The sequence below is a fragment of the Rhinatrema bivittatum genome, chromosome 4 (assembly GCF_901001135.1).
Source record: "Rhinatrema bivittatum chromosome 4, aRhiBiv1.1, whole genome shotgun sequence".
In the NCBI taxonomy this organism is placed as follows: Eukaryota; Metazoa; Chordata; class Amphibia; order Gymnophiona; family Rhinatrematidae; genus Rhinatrema; species Rhinatrema bivittatum.
Window position 1 is genome coordinate 107,693,320 of NC_042618.1, and position 14,547 is coordinate 107,707,866.

Consider the following 14,547-nt stretch of genomic DNA (forward strand, 5'->3'; position numbering starts at 1 on the left):
TGGTGCCCAATAAAATGGAGGATTGTAAACCCTCGAAACCTGTGGCCCCTAATTATTGCCAAATGGGTGCTAACTTTGTTAGCCAGGAGTTGGGTCTTCTGGATGTGTGGAGGGCTTTGCATCCTGGAGAGCAAGATTATACTTTCTTTTCCCATCCTCATGGTTCTTACTCTCGCATTGACTATTTTTTGCTCTCTGATTTCTTGTTTCCCAGGGTGGTTACAGCCACTATTGGTACTATATCCATTTCTGACCATGCGCCGGTGTTGGTTGGCATCACCCTGGGAACCTCTCCTAAGCCACCATTCTCCTGGCGAATGCCCCCTGGCCTTATGTTAGATAAACAGTTTCATCAGTATTTACAGACTCAATGGGATGATTATGTGCGCCTTAACACCCACCCTGAGACGTCGCCCACTGTTTTGTGGGAGGCAGGTAAGGCCGTAATGCGGGGCACAGTGATAGCTTATGTAGCAACCCAAAATAAGAAACGGAATGCGGCTATTTTGTGCCTCACAGCTGAACTTAAAAACGCGCAGACGCGTCATATTCATACAATGACGGATTCTAGTAAGATGGAGGTCGTGCAGATAAGGGAAGCTTTAAATACCCTTTTGCACCAGCGGGCCACCAAATCCCTCCGATATTACCCGTTGAAGCTTTATAAACATGGTAATAGGCCAGGCAAATTGCTAGCCAGGCTGGTCCGAGCATGGAGACCGAAGTCTATTATTTCCAGTATTAAGGACAGTCAGGGACACCACCAATTTGCACCTGAGGCAATAGCGGCTCGCTTTTTAGAATATTATAAGAATCTATATGGGGAGAAGCCTAGCCCCTTGGAGGCTGCGGCTAACTTCTTTAAAGACCTCCCCTGGCCGCGAGTGAATTCATTGCAGCTAGAGGCGTTAAATGCCCTGGTTAAAGATGGTGAAGTGCATGCCGTTATCCATACATTAAAAATTGGAAAGGCAGCGGGGCCTGATGGCCTGAGTCCTGAATTTTATAAAATTCTGAAGTTTCCCTTACTGCCAATTTTGACTTCATACTTTAATGATTTATTTAAAGTTCGGTCTTTAAGCGACCTTGCAAACCAATCTACCATTGTACTTCTCCCTAAATCGGGGAAAGACCCTTTTGAAGTAGGCTCTTATCGCCCTATCTCCCTGATAAATAGTGACTTAAAAGTATTTGCAGCAGTGCTGGCGGCTCGGTTGGCCCTGATTCTTCCAATATTGATACATCCAGACCAGACAGGCTTCGTTAGGGGTAGGCAGGGGGTGAAGAACGTTCGCCGGTTAATAGCGGCTCTTAGTTTCCATCATCAGACAGACGCATTAATTTTGAGTCTGGATGCTGAGAAAGCATTCGATTCTCTCTCTTGGGGATATTTGTTTTGGAGTTTGCGTCAATATGGCTTTGTAGGCAACATTGTCACCTGGCTGGAGGTGTTATATAGTAACCCTGGTGCACGCCTTCTTATTAATGGAGCACTGACTGAGCCTTTCCCTTTACACTGTGGAGTGCACCAGGGTTGCCCTCTGTCCCCGTTGCTGTTTGTGATGGCCATTGAGCCGCTAGCTATTAAACTGCGTTTGGATCCCGAGTTTGTAGGGCTTCGAATAGGGAGACATCAGTTGAAGTTGGCGATGTTTGCAGATGACATCCTGTTATTCGTGGGACGTCCCACACATAGTATACCTGTGATTATTAGGCATTTTTCCCTCTTTAAAGAGATTGCGGGCTTGAATATTAATTACGCTAAATCAGAAGCCTTGGCGCTCGTGCCTGATACCATTCGACAGTGGGGTGCGGGATTTCCCTTTGCTTGGGCCCAGGATAAGCTAAAATATTTGGGGGTGTGGATACCAAGAAATCTAGCAGATCTTTATGCCCTCAACATTAAACCCACCCTGTCTACTTTGGGGGCCCAGCTGAATGCTTGGTGCACCTTGCCGATATCCCTCTTTGGGCGTTGTGCCTTGATTAAGATGATACTGGTCCCAAAACTGCTGTATAAGCTTCACATGTTACCTTGCTGGCTCACAAGGGCTGATGTCCTGTGGTTACAGCGCTCTTTTCAAAGATTTTTGTGGGGGGGGAGGAGAGCTCGGCTGAAATACTCAGTGCTGGTACACTCTAAGGAAACTGGGGGATTGGGTATGCCAGACTTTCGTCTGTATAACGCGTCCTGTCAGCTCCACTTTGTGGGGGAGTGGATCTTGGATCAATATTCCTACTGTGAGGATAATTTGCTTATTAGTATGGTGGCTCCCTGGTCTCCAGTATACCTTGTTCAGGCTGACACAGCAACATATGGCGCTTTGAATATTCCAAAGGAGCTTCTGCAACCCTGTCGGCAGGCGTGGCGTTGGCTTCGTCAGCAGGAGGGGCTCAAAGGTATAACATCATTGCTCATGCCGCTCTTGGGCAACAAGAAATTTTTGCCTGGCTTGGATTGTTGGGCAGTTTTCCAGGATTGGCTTCAAAAAGGATTACCATTTATATTTCATTTTTACCTTTTGGATACTCCGACGATACGGGACTTTGCTTCTTTGGCCCGGGATTACATGCTCCCCAATAGACATTTTTTCGCCTACCTGCAGACTCGACACTATCTACAATCGTTTAAGTGGACGGTGGAAGATTTTCGCCAGGAATCCAGTTTTGCCCAACGTTTCTTTGATACAGCTTTTCATCACAACTCTATCAGGGGATGGGGTGTCGTGGGGCGGAAATGCAGAGACCTGCGGCATGTCCACAGCCTGGCCAGTTATTGGACGGAAGTCTGGGGACGGACTATTTCCCATACTGACATTGGTACCTGCTTTAGAACTTTATCTCACTCAGTACCTGATCTCACCCTGAGGGAACTTCAGTTTCGGATTTTGCATCATGTCATATGTGATGATGTTTGTTGTTATCGTATGGGTCGCTTGTCATCCCCCCAGTGTATTAAATGTAATGGTGCAACTGGCACACTGGCTCACTGGCTGTATCAATGTCCGACTCTACAGCCATGCTGGGACGGTGTACTTGCCCACGTAGCATGTTGTATCACTTCAACTCTTTCACGGTCAGGCAGACTGCTGCTGTTTGGGCTGCGAGGCAATATGTCTTTCTATACTGCGGCTGCTGATCGATTCGGTCACACTGGAATTTTGTTGGCTTGCCGGACGATCTTGGCCTCCTGGATAGAGCCTACGACACAACCTACTATGCAAGCTTGGTATTATCGACTGGCGTCCACCATGCAACTGGAACGTTTAGATGCTCTTTCAACAGGACGCACTTTGAACACCTCCTATGTGGCCTATTGGGCTGCTTGTTTTGCCTTACTACCTTTAAATATACAAACTCAACTTTTAAATACTGGATATACTACCACATGGACCTGAATGCGTCATCTTTTTGAATAGTTGAGGGTTTGAATGTTGATTTCACTTGTTATCTGTTTGTGATGCACCAATCCCCCGGGGAAGGGGAAGGGGGAGAACTATAGGGGGGTGGGTGGATGATTGTCTGTGTATGATTGGGATGGATGACAGGAGGGATGAGAGAGGGGAGGTATATGCTTATTGGAAAATGGAGACGTATATGCAGTTGTAGCACATGCAATGTTCTTCTTTGTTTTCTTCCAACTGGTTTTCAATATGTCAATGTTTGGTGCCTGCTTCAGGCTAATATTGGTCTTTTTGTCTTGACGCTGCTGTAGTTGTGTTTGTGTTCTCAATAAAAATGATTTTGGAAAAAAAAAAAAGAATAAAATCACAGAACATATGGATAGATATGATTTAATGGGACACAGCCAGCATAGATTTACCCAAAGGAAGTCTTGCCTCACAAATCTGCTACATTTTTATGTAGGGATGAGTAAGCATGTGGATAAAGGTGAACTGGTAGATGTGGTGTATTTAGATTTTCAGAAGGCGTTTGACAAAGTCCCTCATGAGAGGCTTCTAAGAAAACTAAAAAGTCATGGGGTAGGAGGAGATGTCCTTTTGTGGATTACAAACTGGTTAAAAGACAGGAAAAAGAGAGTAGGATTAAATGGTCTGTTTTCCACAGTGGAGTGCCTCAGGGATCTGTACTTGGACAGGTATTTTTAAATATATTTATAAATGATCTGGAAAGAGATACGATGAGTGAGGTGATCAAACTGGCAAAAGACTCAAAATTATTCAGAATAGTTAAATCACAAGCAGATTATGATAAATTGCAGGAGGACCTTGCGAGACTGGAAGATTGGGTGTCCATATAGTAGATGAAATATGTGGACAAGTGCAAAGTGCATATAGGGAAAAATAACCCATGCTGTAGCTACACAATGTTAGGTTCCATTTTAGGAATTACCACCCAGGAAACATCTAGCCATCATAGTTGATATTAAATTGAAAATGTTGCCTCATTGTGCTCTGGTAGTCAACAAAAAAGCAAACAATGTTAGGAATTATTAGGAGGGGAATGGTGAATAAAACAGAGAATGTCATGTACAGAAACAACTAGCGGAACACCTTGATAACAATAACTTACTATATCCGTCACAACATGGATTTCGCAAGCACTACAGTACCGAGACACTACTCCTCTCACTTACAGACAACATCCTAAGAGGTTTTGATAGTGGAAAACAATACATTCTAATATTGTTAGACTTATCAGCAGCCTTTGACACAGTAAACCATAAAATTCTACTAAAAAGACTAGAAGAGATTGGACTACACAATGAAACAAACTGGTTCAGCTCATATCTAAAAAATAGGTTCTTTCAAGTTCAGATCAACAACACACTATCAGACAAATTCAATCTTGAAACAGGTGTACCGCAGGGATCAGCCTTATCCGCAACCCTTTTTAATATATACATGCTTCCATTATGCCATCTACTAACAGGATTTTTAAAGATGGCGCCGGCCATGGCCCACGCCATTTTTAAAGATGGCATCGACCATCCAGTGCTCCTACCATGTGACAGGGGCCAGCCAATGGCATGGATACCCTGTCACATGGTAAGGGCAAAGGGTCATCGGCGAGACGGGAGGTCGCTCCCGGGACTTCCGCTAGATCACCAGGTATTTGTAAAAAGTTTTGGGGGGTTTGGGAGGGTGGGGGAAGCTAAGGGGTCAATTTTAAAGGGTCGGGGTGGGTTTTTTTTTTATCGGCTTGGGCCTCACTAAAAAAAATTTGCGATGTGAATCGGAATCGGAACCGATTCCGATTCACATCTCTACCGATCAGATTTTTTTCTCCCTCCAGCCGAACCCGATCGTTAAAACGATCAGGCACACAATTCACATCCCTACTCGTTTCTGACACACATCCATTTTTTTATTAAAGGTCACTATCCTAGACCTCCGCTTCAAATTGCATTATTCCAGGACTCCTATCCCATCCTTCTACATTACACATCATGCCTGCTAGAAGTACTGTTATGTATCTTCCCCCCCCCCCCCCCCCCAATTAAAAGAAAGAAAAATGAGATGGAAAAAAAGAAAGGGGTTTTCACTTGTCTAGAATATTCTCCATGAAGCAAGCAGGCTCTTTCTGTAACCATTCTTATTTAGACAAAGCAGTCACTGTGCTCTATTCTGATATTTAAAAGACTATCAGGGCGATGCAATACAGTGCACTCAGCCTAGCGCACAGCTTGACTCGTGTCTGGATGCGCTAGAATAACACCTGATACACTAATGAGATTCACATGTCCAAGCAAGCACATTGCTAATAGTGCTGATCATATAAATTCCATGTAGATGAGACTATTAGCTATTACCCTGTGATGCAAGGAGACGCGCTAAGCAAGAGACTGCCCAGCGTGTCTCCTCCTACCGCAAGAAATTTAACGCCTGCTTGGAGGCAGATTTTAAACTTCACACAGCTGACCTGAACAAAGCTCCCCCCACCCCTCCCCAAGGTCTGGCCTGATGGGCCAAGCAGTCCAGGTCAGACCCCGGGTCCTCTACCTGGAATAGCCATTCTGAGGTCCATGTCATAAAACAGCTCTTGCCAGAGCCCAAATCCCCTCTCCGGGCCAGAAATACCTGCCGGAGACCCTCCCTTGGAAGAGCTGTTCCCGATTGCTCCTTTTCACTGACATGTGACAATGAATGGACCAATTGATAGTAAGTGAAGGAGTGAATAAATTAATAAGTGCCTGACGCTTAATATTACTTCATTCATTCCTTCACTCTCTGCCGATTGGTCCATTCACTGTCACGTGTCAGTGAAAGGACCATTCCCCGTTCAGAAGGCTGTCCTGAAAGGGGATTGGTCCTTTCATTGACAGGTGTCAGTAAAAAGAACCAATCAGGAACAGCCCTGCTGGAGGAAGGTCTTCAGGAGGGGTTCCTGGTTTGGAGGGGGGATTTGGGGTCTGGCAAGGGCTGTTTTATGACATGGACCTCAGAATGGCCATTTCAGGTAGAGGACCCCCAGCCCTGACCTGCATTACTTGGCCTATCGGGCCAGATCTGGGGGCGGCGAAGCATTTGTCAGGTCAGTTGCTAGTGCTGGTCTGGACACCCAGTGCTATTGTGGGTGCACAGCCATGTCTTCTGGGCGCCTGATGTTTTTTGAGCACTAGGGACGCACAATTTGTCCTTAGCATGTCCTTTTTACAGCTCCAGCTCATTTAAATATTAAATCAGGTGCACGGGAGAGGTGGCTGTGCACACATTAGGAAAAAGGGTGCTCAATAATGAGCGCCTGTTTTACCGCGCGGTTCGGGGGCGGGGCTGAATCCTCCAGCACAGCGGCCTGTGCTGGGGGATGGCGAGCCAGCATGCACAAGTTATGCCTGCCAAAGGCAGGCGTAACTCAACGAGATAAGGTAGGGGGGGATTTAGGTAGGACTGGGGGGTGGGTTAGATAGGGGAAGGGAGGGAAAGGTGAGGGGGGTGGAAAGAAAGGTCCCTCCGAGGCCGCTCAAATTGCACAATTGTGCACCCCCTTGCATGTGCTGACCCTCGATTTTATAACATGCATGCGGCAGCACACGCATGTTATAAAATCGGGCATAGATTTGTTCGCTCCGGGTTGCATGAACAAATCTACACCCGTGCGCAGGTTTGAAGATCTGCCCCTATACATACACACGGTTAATTCGACTCCAACATTGCTCTATGCTTCAACGGCAAGAGGAAATGTGGAAATAAGGATTTGCATCCACAAAAAAGCAGGGGAGTAGCTTGCTTGTTACAGCGGTTACTACCCCAAACCAAATAAGCCTGATACTTCACTTTCAATGCATATCCAGCATAGCTCTCTGCTTCAACGGCAGGGGGAATGAAGGGAAGATGATTTATATTCAGACAACTACCAACAAGGACTGAATTACATAGTTTGGGTAAAACAAATAAGCATGGGTGTAGCTTGCTTGTTACGGTGGTTACTACCCCAAATCAAGCCTGATACTTCACTTGGAATACATATCCAGCGCAGCTCACTGCTTCAACGACAGGGGGAATGAAGAAACAAGGATTTATATTCAAACAACCAGGACTGAATTGCACAAGCTGGGTAAACAAGCGTGGGAGTAGCTTGCTTATGATGGAGGTTACTACCCCAAACCAATTAGCTAGATACTTCACTTAGATGCAGCTCCAGCACTGCTATCTACATCGATAGCGGGGGTGGAAGGGAAATAGAACCAAAAAGTTACTTAAAAAGTTACTTAAAAGGTACAAGAGTTACAGATAAGTATGAAAAAATAAGTGTGAAAGCTTACTGGGCAGACTGGATGGACCGTTTGGTCTTCTTCTGCCATCATTTCTATGTTTCTATGATTCCTTTTCTGACTACTTATAATATAATACACTATAATATCCATCAGACGGACGACCTATTATCCCCTTACAACCTCCCCCCCTCTCCCTTTTGATGGTTAGGCTGTGCGTCCGCCAGCCTATATTGTGTGTAGTGGAAGTGAAGCCCTCTGCGTTTCCCTGTCCCCCCTCCCCCCCCACTATGTCATTTAATATTACATCCTAACAATTGCGACAAAATAATTATAATTGCTAACTTCCAAACATTTTCCTCACCTGTTGATTGGGATATCAATGCAGCCTTATGTTTCAACTTGCAATCATTTACCCAATGATAACCCAACTTACTATTCAGTTACCAAAAAGCATCTTCAACAAGGTTTCGTAGCTTTTAATCAGCTACATGGCTAACCTGGGTCCTTGAAATAAGGCAAAAAAAAAAAAGACCCGCCGGAAGACCGAGGTGACCTGTATACCCACTAATGGGCCCATAGTGTGATGCCCAAACAATAAAAAAAGAAAATAAAGTTCACGTTTCAGAGAGTCTCAAGGATGATGAGCCACCAGAATTCCTCTGCAGCCTTCTCCTGCTGGATGTTACCCTTTGCCATCTTGGGGTGTATTTCGATGTTTCCTGGGGTGGAGCTAAAAGATCTGAAGTGTCCGAAGTTGAGGAAATCACTATCCCCACCAGTTTAAGGATTTGAGCTGCTTTTGAATGTGTCTTGACTCTGGAAGTAACCCCTCCAAGTGTGAAGGGCAGGCCAAAAGGGAATGCCATTTATATTTTACATTCTCTCTTTGCAGCATTTCTGTAATCCCTTGCAATCTTTTTCTTTTTTGAAAGGTTACAGGAGAGAGGTCAGTGTATATCACTATTCTGTGCCGTTGCCACACAATTTGATTTTCTCTCCTTGCCGCTTGATATATTTCCTCTTTCAGGTAGAAATTTCTAAAGCAGGCAATTATATCTCTTGGCAAGTTGTTTCTCTTCAGGCCAAGAGACTTGTGTGCTCTTTCAATGTGGATTTCCTCCATATCGCTTTCTTCTCTCGCTTTGAGCGGGATAGAGTTGCAAATTGTTTGTACCACCAATTTAGCATCTTTGTGTTCCTCATGCTCCGGGATTCCACGGAAGTGAAGATTGCAGTGTCTTGATCTATTTTCTAGATCTTCTATTTTCTCTTGGGTTGCGTGGATTCCAAAGCTAGTATTTTCTTTAGTGAGCTTGTCAGCTGTAATCATTTGTTCTTCCATCTGGTTTTCTATATCATCTACCTGCTAGCCAATCGCTCCGTTGTCCTGTTTGAGTTCTGCTACCAGCTGTTAACTCAGTCTTGAATCCTCCGATGTTTTATTCAAATCCTCGAACCATTTAATAAAGTCTGCTTTAGAAACTGCCTCGTATGCGGGCAGAAAGGCTTCATCTGGTTCCCGACTCTCCCTGAGGCCTTGCTGTTCCAAAGCCGGCCCAGCAGCCATTTTGTCTCGCTGTCTGCCGTCGTCTTCAGAAGCAGCTGCAGCATAAGAAAACTGTTGTAAGTCAACCAACTTACTTTGATGCTATCAGGATGTTGTGGGCTGCAGTTTGTGTCAGGGTCAGCTAGTTTTAGTGTGGTTTTGAGTCCCAAAACAGCGATTAACATTGCGGGTGGAAAGAGCTTCGCAGTTATGCTTCCATTTGCTTTGGTGACGTCACTTCCCCCCTATAAAATATGTTCTAATGCAGAGACAGTGACATCTGGTGCAAGACTAGGAGGGTCTGCCACATAGATAATATTATCACTTAACAAAAACTCCAGGCAATGTACAAACCATCATAATCACAAAATCCATAATATAATGACACTACAAAAGCAAATCACTAAATAATTCCAATAATAAAACTATAAAAAAAAACAACTACTCTCTGGATTGAAGATGGAGATGATCTAGCTCTGGCTAGAATTAAAGGTGCCTTCATGGCTCCATGCATATCCAAAGTCCATATCATTTGTCCTTACTTCCATAAAGGATCTGAAAAGCAAGGAATAGATAGATTACAGTGTGTTCAGGTAAGATAAGGGTTGTGAGTCAGTGATATGTCTCACAAATAATACTTCTACAGCATGCTGTCACGGCATTGGCAATTAACTCCCACTGAAGCATCTGATATATAGAAACAGAGTTGAAGGTGAAGGTCCACCATTAAAGAAACTCAAGTGTGAGAATCACAGAAAAAGAAGAAACTGCTTCTGGTGGGTAATGCAGTCATTACAAAAATAGACTTGGTGCAGGACTGGAGGGAAACAAGAAGGCCAAATCCTTACTAGAATCCTTGGCTACTCCAGAAGTGAAGGCAAGTTTGTTATCATAATTCACTTGGGGTCAAGTAACCTGACTAGGAATTAAGACAAATTCAAGAAAAAAAGAGGAAGGCCTTTGACAGCTGTTAAAGGACAGTGGCATTTTTTTAAATATTACCAGTGTATGGTGAGGGGGAAAACGGATTATACAGGGATGACAAACAACTGTAAATCTACATACTGTCCCTAAACAAAAGTTTAAATATGGACCTGCCTGTAAGGTTTATAGTGTAATTTAGGCTGCTCAAATATTCTGTCTTCTGGCTCTCTTTCCTGACCTGCAGACCATTTTAAAAGTGAAAAGTGCAAATCGTGATTTCACCATGCATCTCTTCCAGCTACCTCTACAGTTATCAGGAGTCAGAATTTAAGCATGCTTTTCAATTTTAAAAAGGATAGTACTGTTAAGCAAAAATAATGACCATGAAGAAAATGGCCTGCTGTTACAAGGAGAGGAGAAGAAGAGGAACATAATTTCAGAGGCCCCCAACAAGCTCTCAATTTTGGAAGGAGACCACCTTCCCCTGGCTCTGAATTTCAGACCAGGATCCCTCTCCCCTAGCGGGCTTTCAATTAAATCTCCTCTCAGTGTCTGCCAAGAAGGGTAGCTAACTCCTGGAAAATGTAAAAAAAAAATTAGCTCTCCTTGAGTAGCAGAACCCACAAGAGAGAGGGAGCAGTACTGGACCTGGTATTTAGAAATGGAGAAAATGTTTCTATAGTCCAAATGGAGGTCAGCTGAGCTACAGTGATCATCGCAATCTGGGGTGAGTTCCAAAGTGGACGATTGGGTTTGAAACTGGATGAATGAAAGATAATAGAGGGTAATGCTAAATGGAGTTCACCCCAAGGAAAGAAGGGTGGAGTGCTTTTCAATATTTTCACAAGTGATATGCTAAAGGGGTTAATGGGAAGGGGTTGTCTTTTGGTTCCTGTCTGAGTCTAATTCCCCGTTAACTCTTGCCGTTTGTAGCAGAAAGCAATGATGAGTTACATTACAAGCATAAGGCTTATTGGTTAAGGGTAGTAACAGCCTCATCAACAAGTTACCCCCATGCTTATTTGTTTTCTCAGACTTGTTGGTTGCTGTCTGAAACTAATTCCCCTTTTCCTTTTCCCCCTGTCGGTAAAGCAGAGAGCAATAGTGAGTTGCATCAACAGTATGAAGGCTTGTTGGTTAAGGGTAGTAACCACCACTCCAGCAAGTTACCCCCATAACTTATTTTCCTCATTTCCATCCTGTAGCCTTTAGGGATCCACAGTGTTTATCCCATGTTCCTTTGAAATCTTTCACCATTTTTGTCTTCACCATCTTCTCTGGAAGGTAAATTGGGCAGATTAGATGGGCCTCTGCGATCAAAGCCTCTGTTTCTATAGTTAACAGCACATGTTCTCATAGAACCCACAATCTAACTCAACAAAAGTGTATAGGGAAAAGTTCTTCCTATGTTTCATTCTGGGGACCTTACTCTAGTTTCACTGTGGAGAGGATTTATGTTCTTACAACCTTTATCCCTTTGTTTAAACAGTCTGTTCCACTGCCATCAGGTGAAGGGTTGGTGCAATATGGGAGCTATAAATGCTTCCTTTCATTACTCTATTCAAAGGTCATTCAGAGCATAGAGGTGAAACTGACAGGCAGAGAAGGAGCAGAACCCTGGAATGATTCAGAATCTTCTTCATGGTTTCCTCCAGTTTTGATCTGTATGTCTGAATTCATTAGAAGTAAGTTGTCTTTATTTCTTTAGAAAATGTGAATTTGGCTGCTCAGGAAAGAGAGAAGCTAATATTATGGGAGAAGGACAGGCATATTTGAAGGAAGCTGCCGTTCCCAGAGTTCTGTCACTACACCTCATTTCTGACCTAAGCTATCCTCATGCTCCTTTCCTCCCTGTCTTCTTGCTATTGTAGTCATCAGCTTCCGAACAGCAGAGACTGTGAGGTAGGGTTATACCGATGTGAAACACTGGAGCCATCTTTGAAGCTTAAATGTTGAAATATGAAAAACTGGTACCTGAGCACCTGATGCCATCTAATCCCAGAGCTGAAACTCTTAATGTGGTACATGAAATTCTGCTAAACCTATCATCACCAAATGAGTCGCTTACTGATTTACTATTTGGTTAATTTAGTGAGCTTACCTGAATTCTCTTTTGCTCCTCCGCCCGCAGCTTATTAAAGCTCCGCATGATTCAATGATCTTACAGGCACATGTACAGATATAGACTGTAAGGTATGAATGATGGTTCACTGAAAGAATTATGTGAGGTTTCAATACCAGAAAACAGATTAATGCTGCAGTACAGGCGGGAGGCACATTAGGAAAGGTGCATGGACTTTTCAGTGCTGCATTAGAAGGCGCTGGAAAATAAAATGAGAAAATGATTCTGCTGAAAATAAGAAAGACTATCTCCAATGGATGTGAGCTATATCCATCTTCTGTCTTTCCTGTATAAAGAGACATTCTGTTTTCCTACTGTGAAAATTCAGAGCCAGCATATTGCTAAAAATGAATGGGAGACATTTGGAAATCACCCAGACGTTTACCTCTTAGAAATTCACTTGGAAAGTTTGGTAGATCTGGGAATTATGTGCTCAGTGCTGTAAATTATCTGCATTCATTTCCATGCTACATTTGCAAGACTTTTCTGAACCACAGAAAGAGGAAGTCAGTTTATACGTAGCATACTGCATTCTTTCCACTGGTTTTTCATGGTTTAGATTCTATGCTTATTAACATCATCAGTACCTGATTAACATGCCAGTTCCCCAGCAGGGAAATTACTCACCCACACTGTTACCAGGAGTTATTTTATTACTATAAAATATAACATGAGGCAGGAGTCTTAAAGCGTATTTGTAGTGCAGTTTCTTGCTAGCATAGGTAAATGCATTTGGATATATCTCACATATCATTGTCCTCTTCCCTGCTTCATTGCATTAGAAGAAGGAAGGGGCAATCAGATGATTTTCTTGTTTGTCCAGGTTCCCATGCCAGCTTCTAACTCAGCTTGAAAGTCCGCTATGTTAAAGTGTTCCTTTGAGGGGGTGTAGCTCCATTTTACAGAACTGGTAATTAGGAAGAGAAGAAAACTCCTTAGTTGCAGCATTTTTCTATAGTGTTGTACAGCTTTATGGGGAATAAATAACTTCTTAAAAGAACATATTTTATCAGGGCAGTCACTGGACAAAACAGCAGCAAGGGCATGGGTTGCTTTTGTTGCCTCCCTTCTATTTTGAGCTTATGTATGTGAAGACTCACAGACTGACTCAAAAGGGCAGTGTGGCACATCCCTGGCTTTGCACCCAGAGCAGGTGCCCTGCTTGCCCATCCCTTGTGATGGCTCTGTATTTTATCTCTATTTTTTAGTCAAAAAAAAAAAGATTTCACCAAATGCAGTTCTGTTTGTTTTATTTTATTATTGTATGCTTTATTGATTTTATGCTTCTAGTTTTGTTTACATACCTTGACCTGTGTCTAATGCAGGATATACAATCTTTAATAAAAATAAATAAATTAATTAAATATAATATTTATGAGCCCTAGAGTCTGGAAATTAATAGGCAGCAGACAAGGCATGGTTAGCTGGGCCCCCACTGTTACAGGAACCGTGCGGTAGGCCGCAACCGACTCCCTCCACTACCACTGCAGCCGCCCGCCACTTGTTAGCCCCGGAAGTCTCGCGACCGCGGGGTGCTGCGTCAATGGGGTCTTCCCATAACCTCACCTGCCAACGGTGGAGACCTGTGGGGCTCCTCCCCACAGGTGGTACCAACTTCCCCTTGGCCCAAGGATCCACGCTGTGTAACAGGGAGCCAAGGCCATGGATCTGGCAGAGGCATCCTCACTCCAGGCTATTCCTGGTCTCGCTGAAAAGATCCTGGAGCAACAGAAGATCCTGGAGGCCCTGGCAACTTCCATGGAGTGGCTTAATGCCTGCCTGGATTCGGTGGTCTCTGCTACTACTGATACTTCTCCCTCGCCGGGTTCCCTGGCAGCTACTCTGGTTCCGTGATGGGTCATCTCCCTGCTGGCTCTGCCCCGCTATGCGGGTGATCCCATGCAATGCCGTGGTTTCTCAATCAGTGTAATATGCAATTTTGTCTGCAGTCTGTGCTCTTCCAAGATGACCTTACCAAAACACCTACATTCTGTCCTTGCTGGAAGGTAAAGCCTTAGCCTGGGCTTCACCCCTATGGGGAGCACTCAGATTCTCACCTTTTGAATCTCTCAGGGTTCCTGGCCTGGTTTCAGACTGTCTTTGAGAACCCGGGTCGGTCAGCTCAGGCCAACACCAAGCTTCTGCATATTCATCAAGGGGGACGTTCCTTGGTAGATTATACCATTGAGTTTATTTATTTATTTATTTAACATTTTTATATACCGGGATTCATGTAAAATATTACATATCATCTCGGTTTACATTATAAACGGAAAA

At 43.9% G+C, this 14,547-nt stretch overlaps 1 protein-coding gene across 1 annotated transcript in view; it reads left to right on the forward strand.

The window, feature by feature from the left end:
* The window catches only part of SPTBN5 (spectrin beta, non-erythrocytic 5), a 341,199-nt gene that overhangs the window by 169 nt on the left and 326,483 nt on the right, over window positions 1–14,547 (forward strand). Inside the window, exon 2 of the mRNA XM_029597445.1 lies at window positions 215–435. Within this exon, the coding sequence (XP_029453305.1) occupies window positions 215–435 (221 nt within the window). The remainder of the gene's footprint in view (window positions 1–214; window positions 436–14,547) is intronic.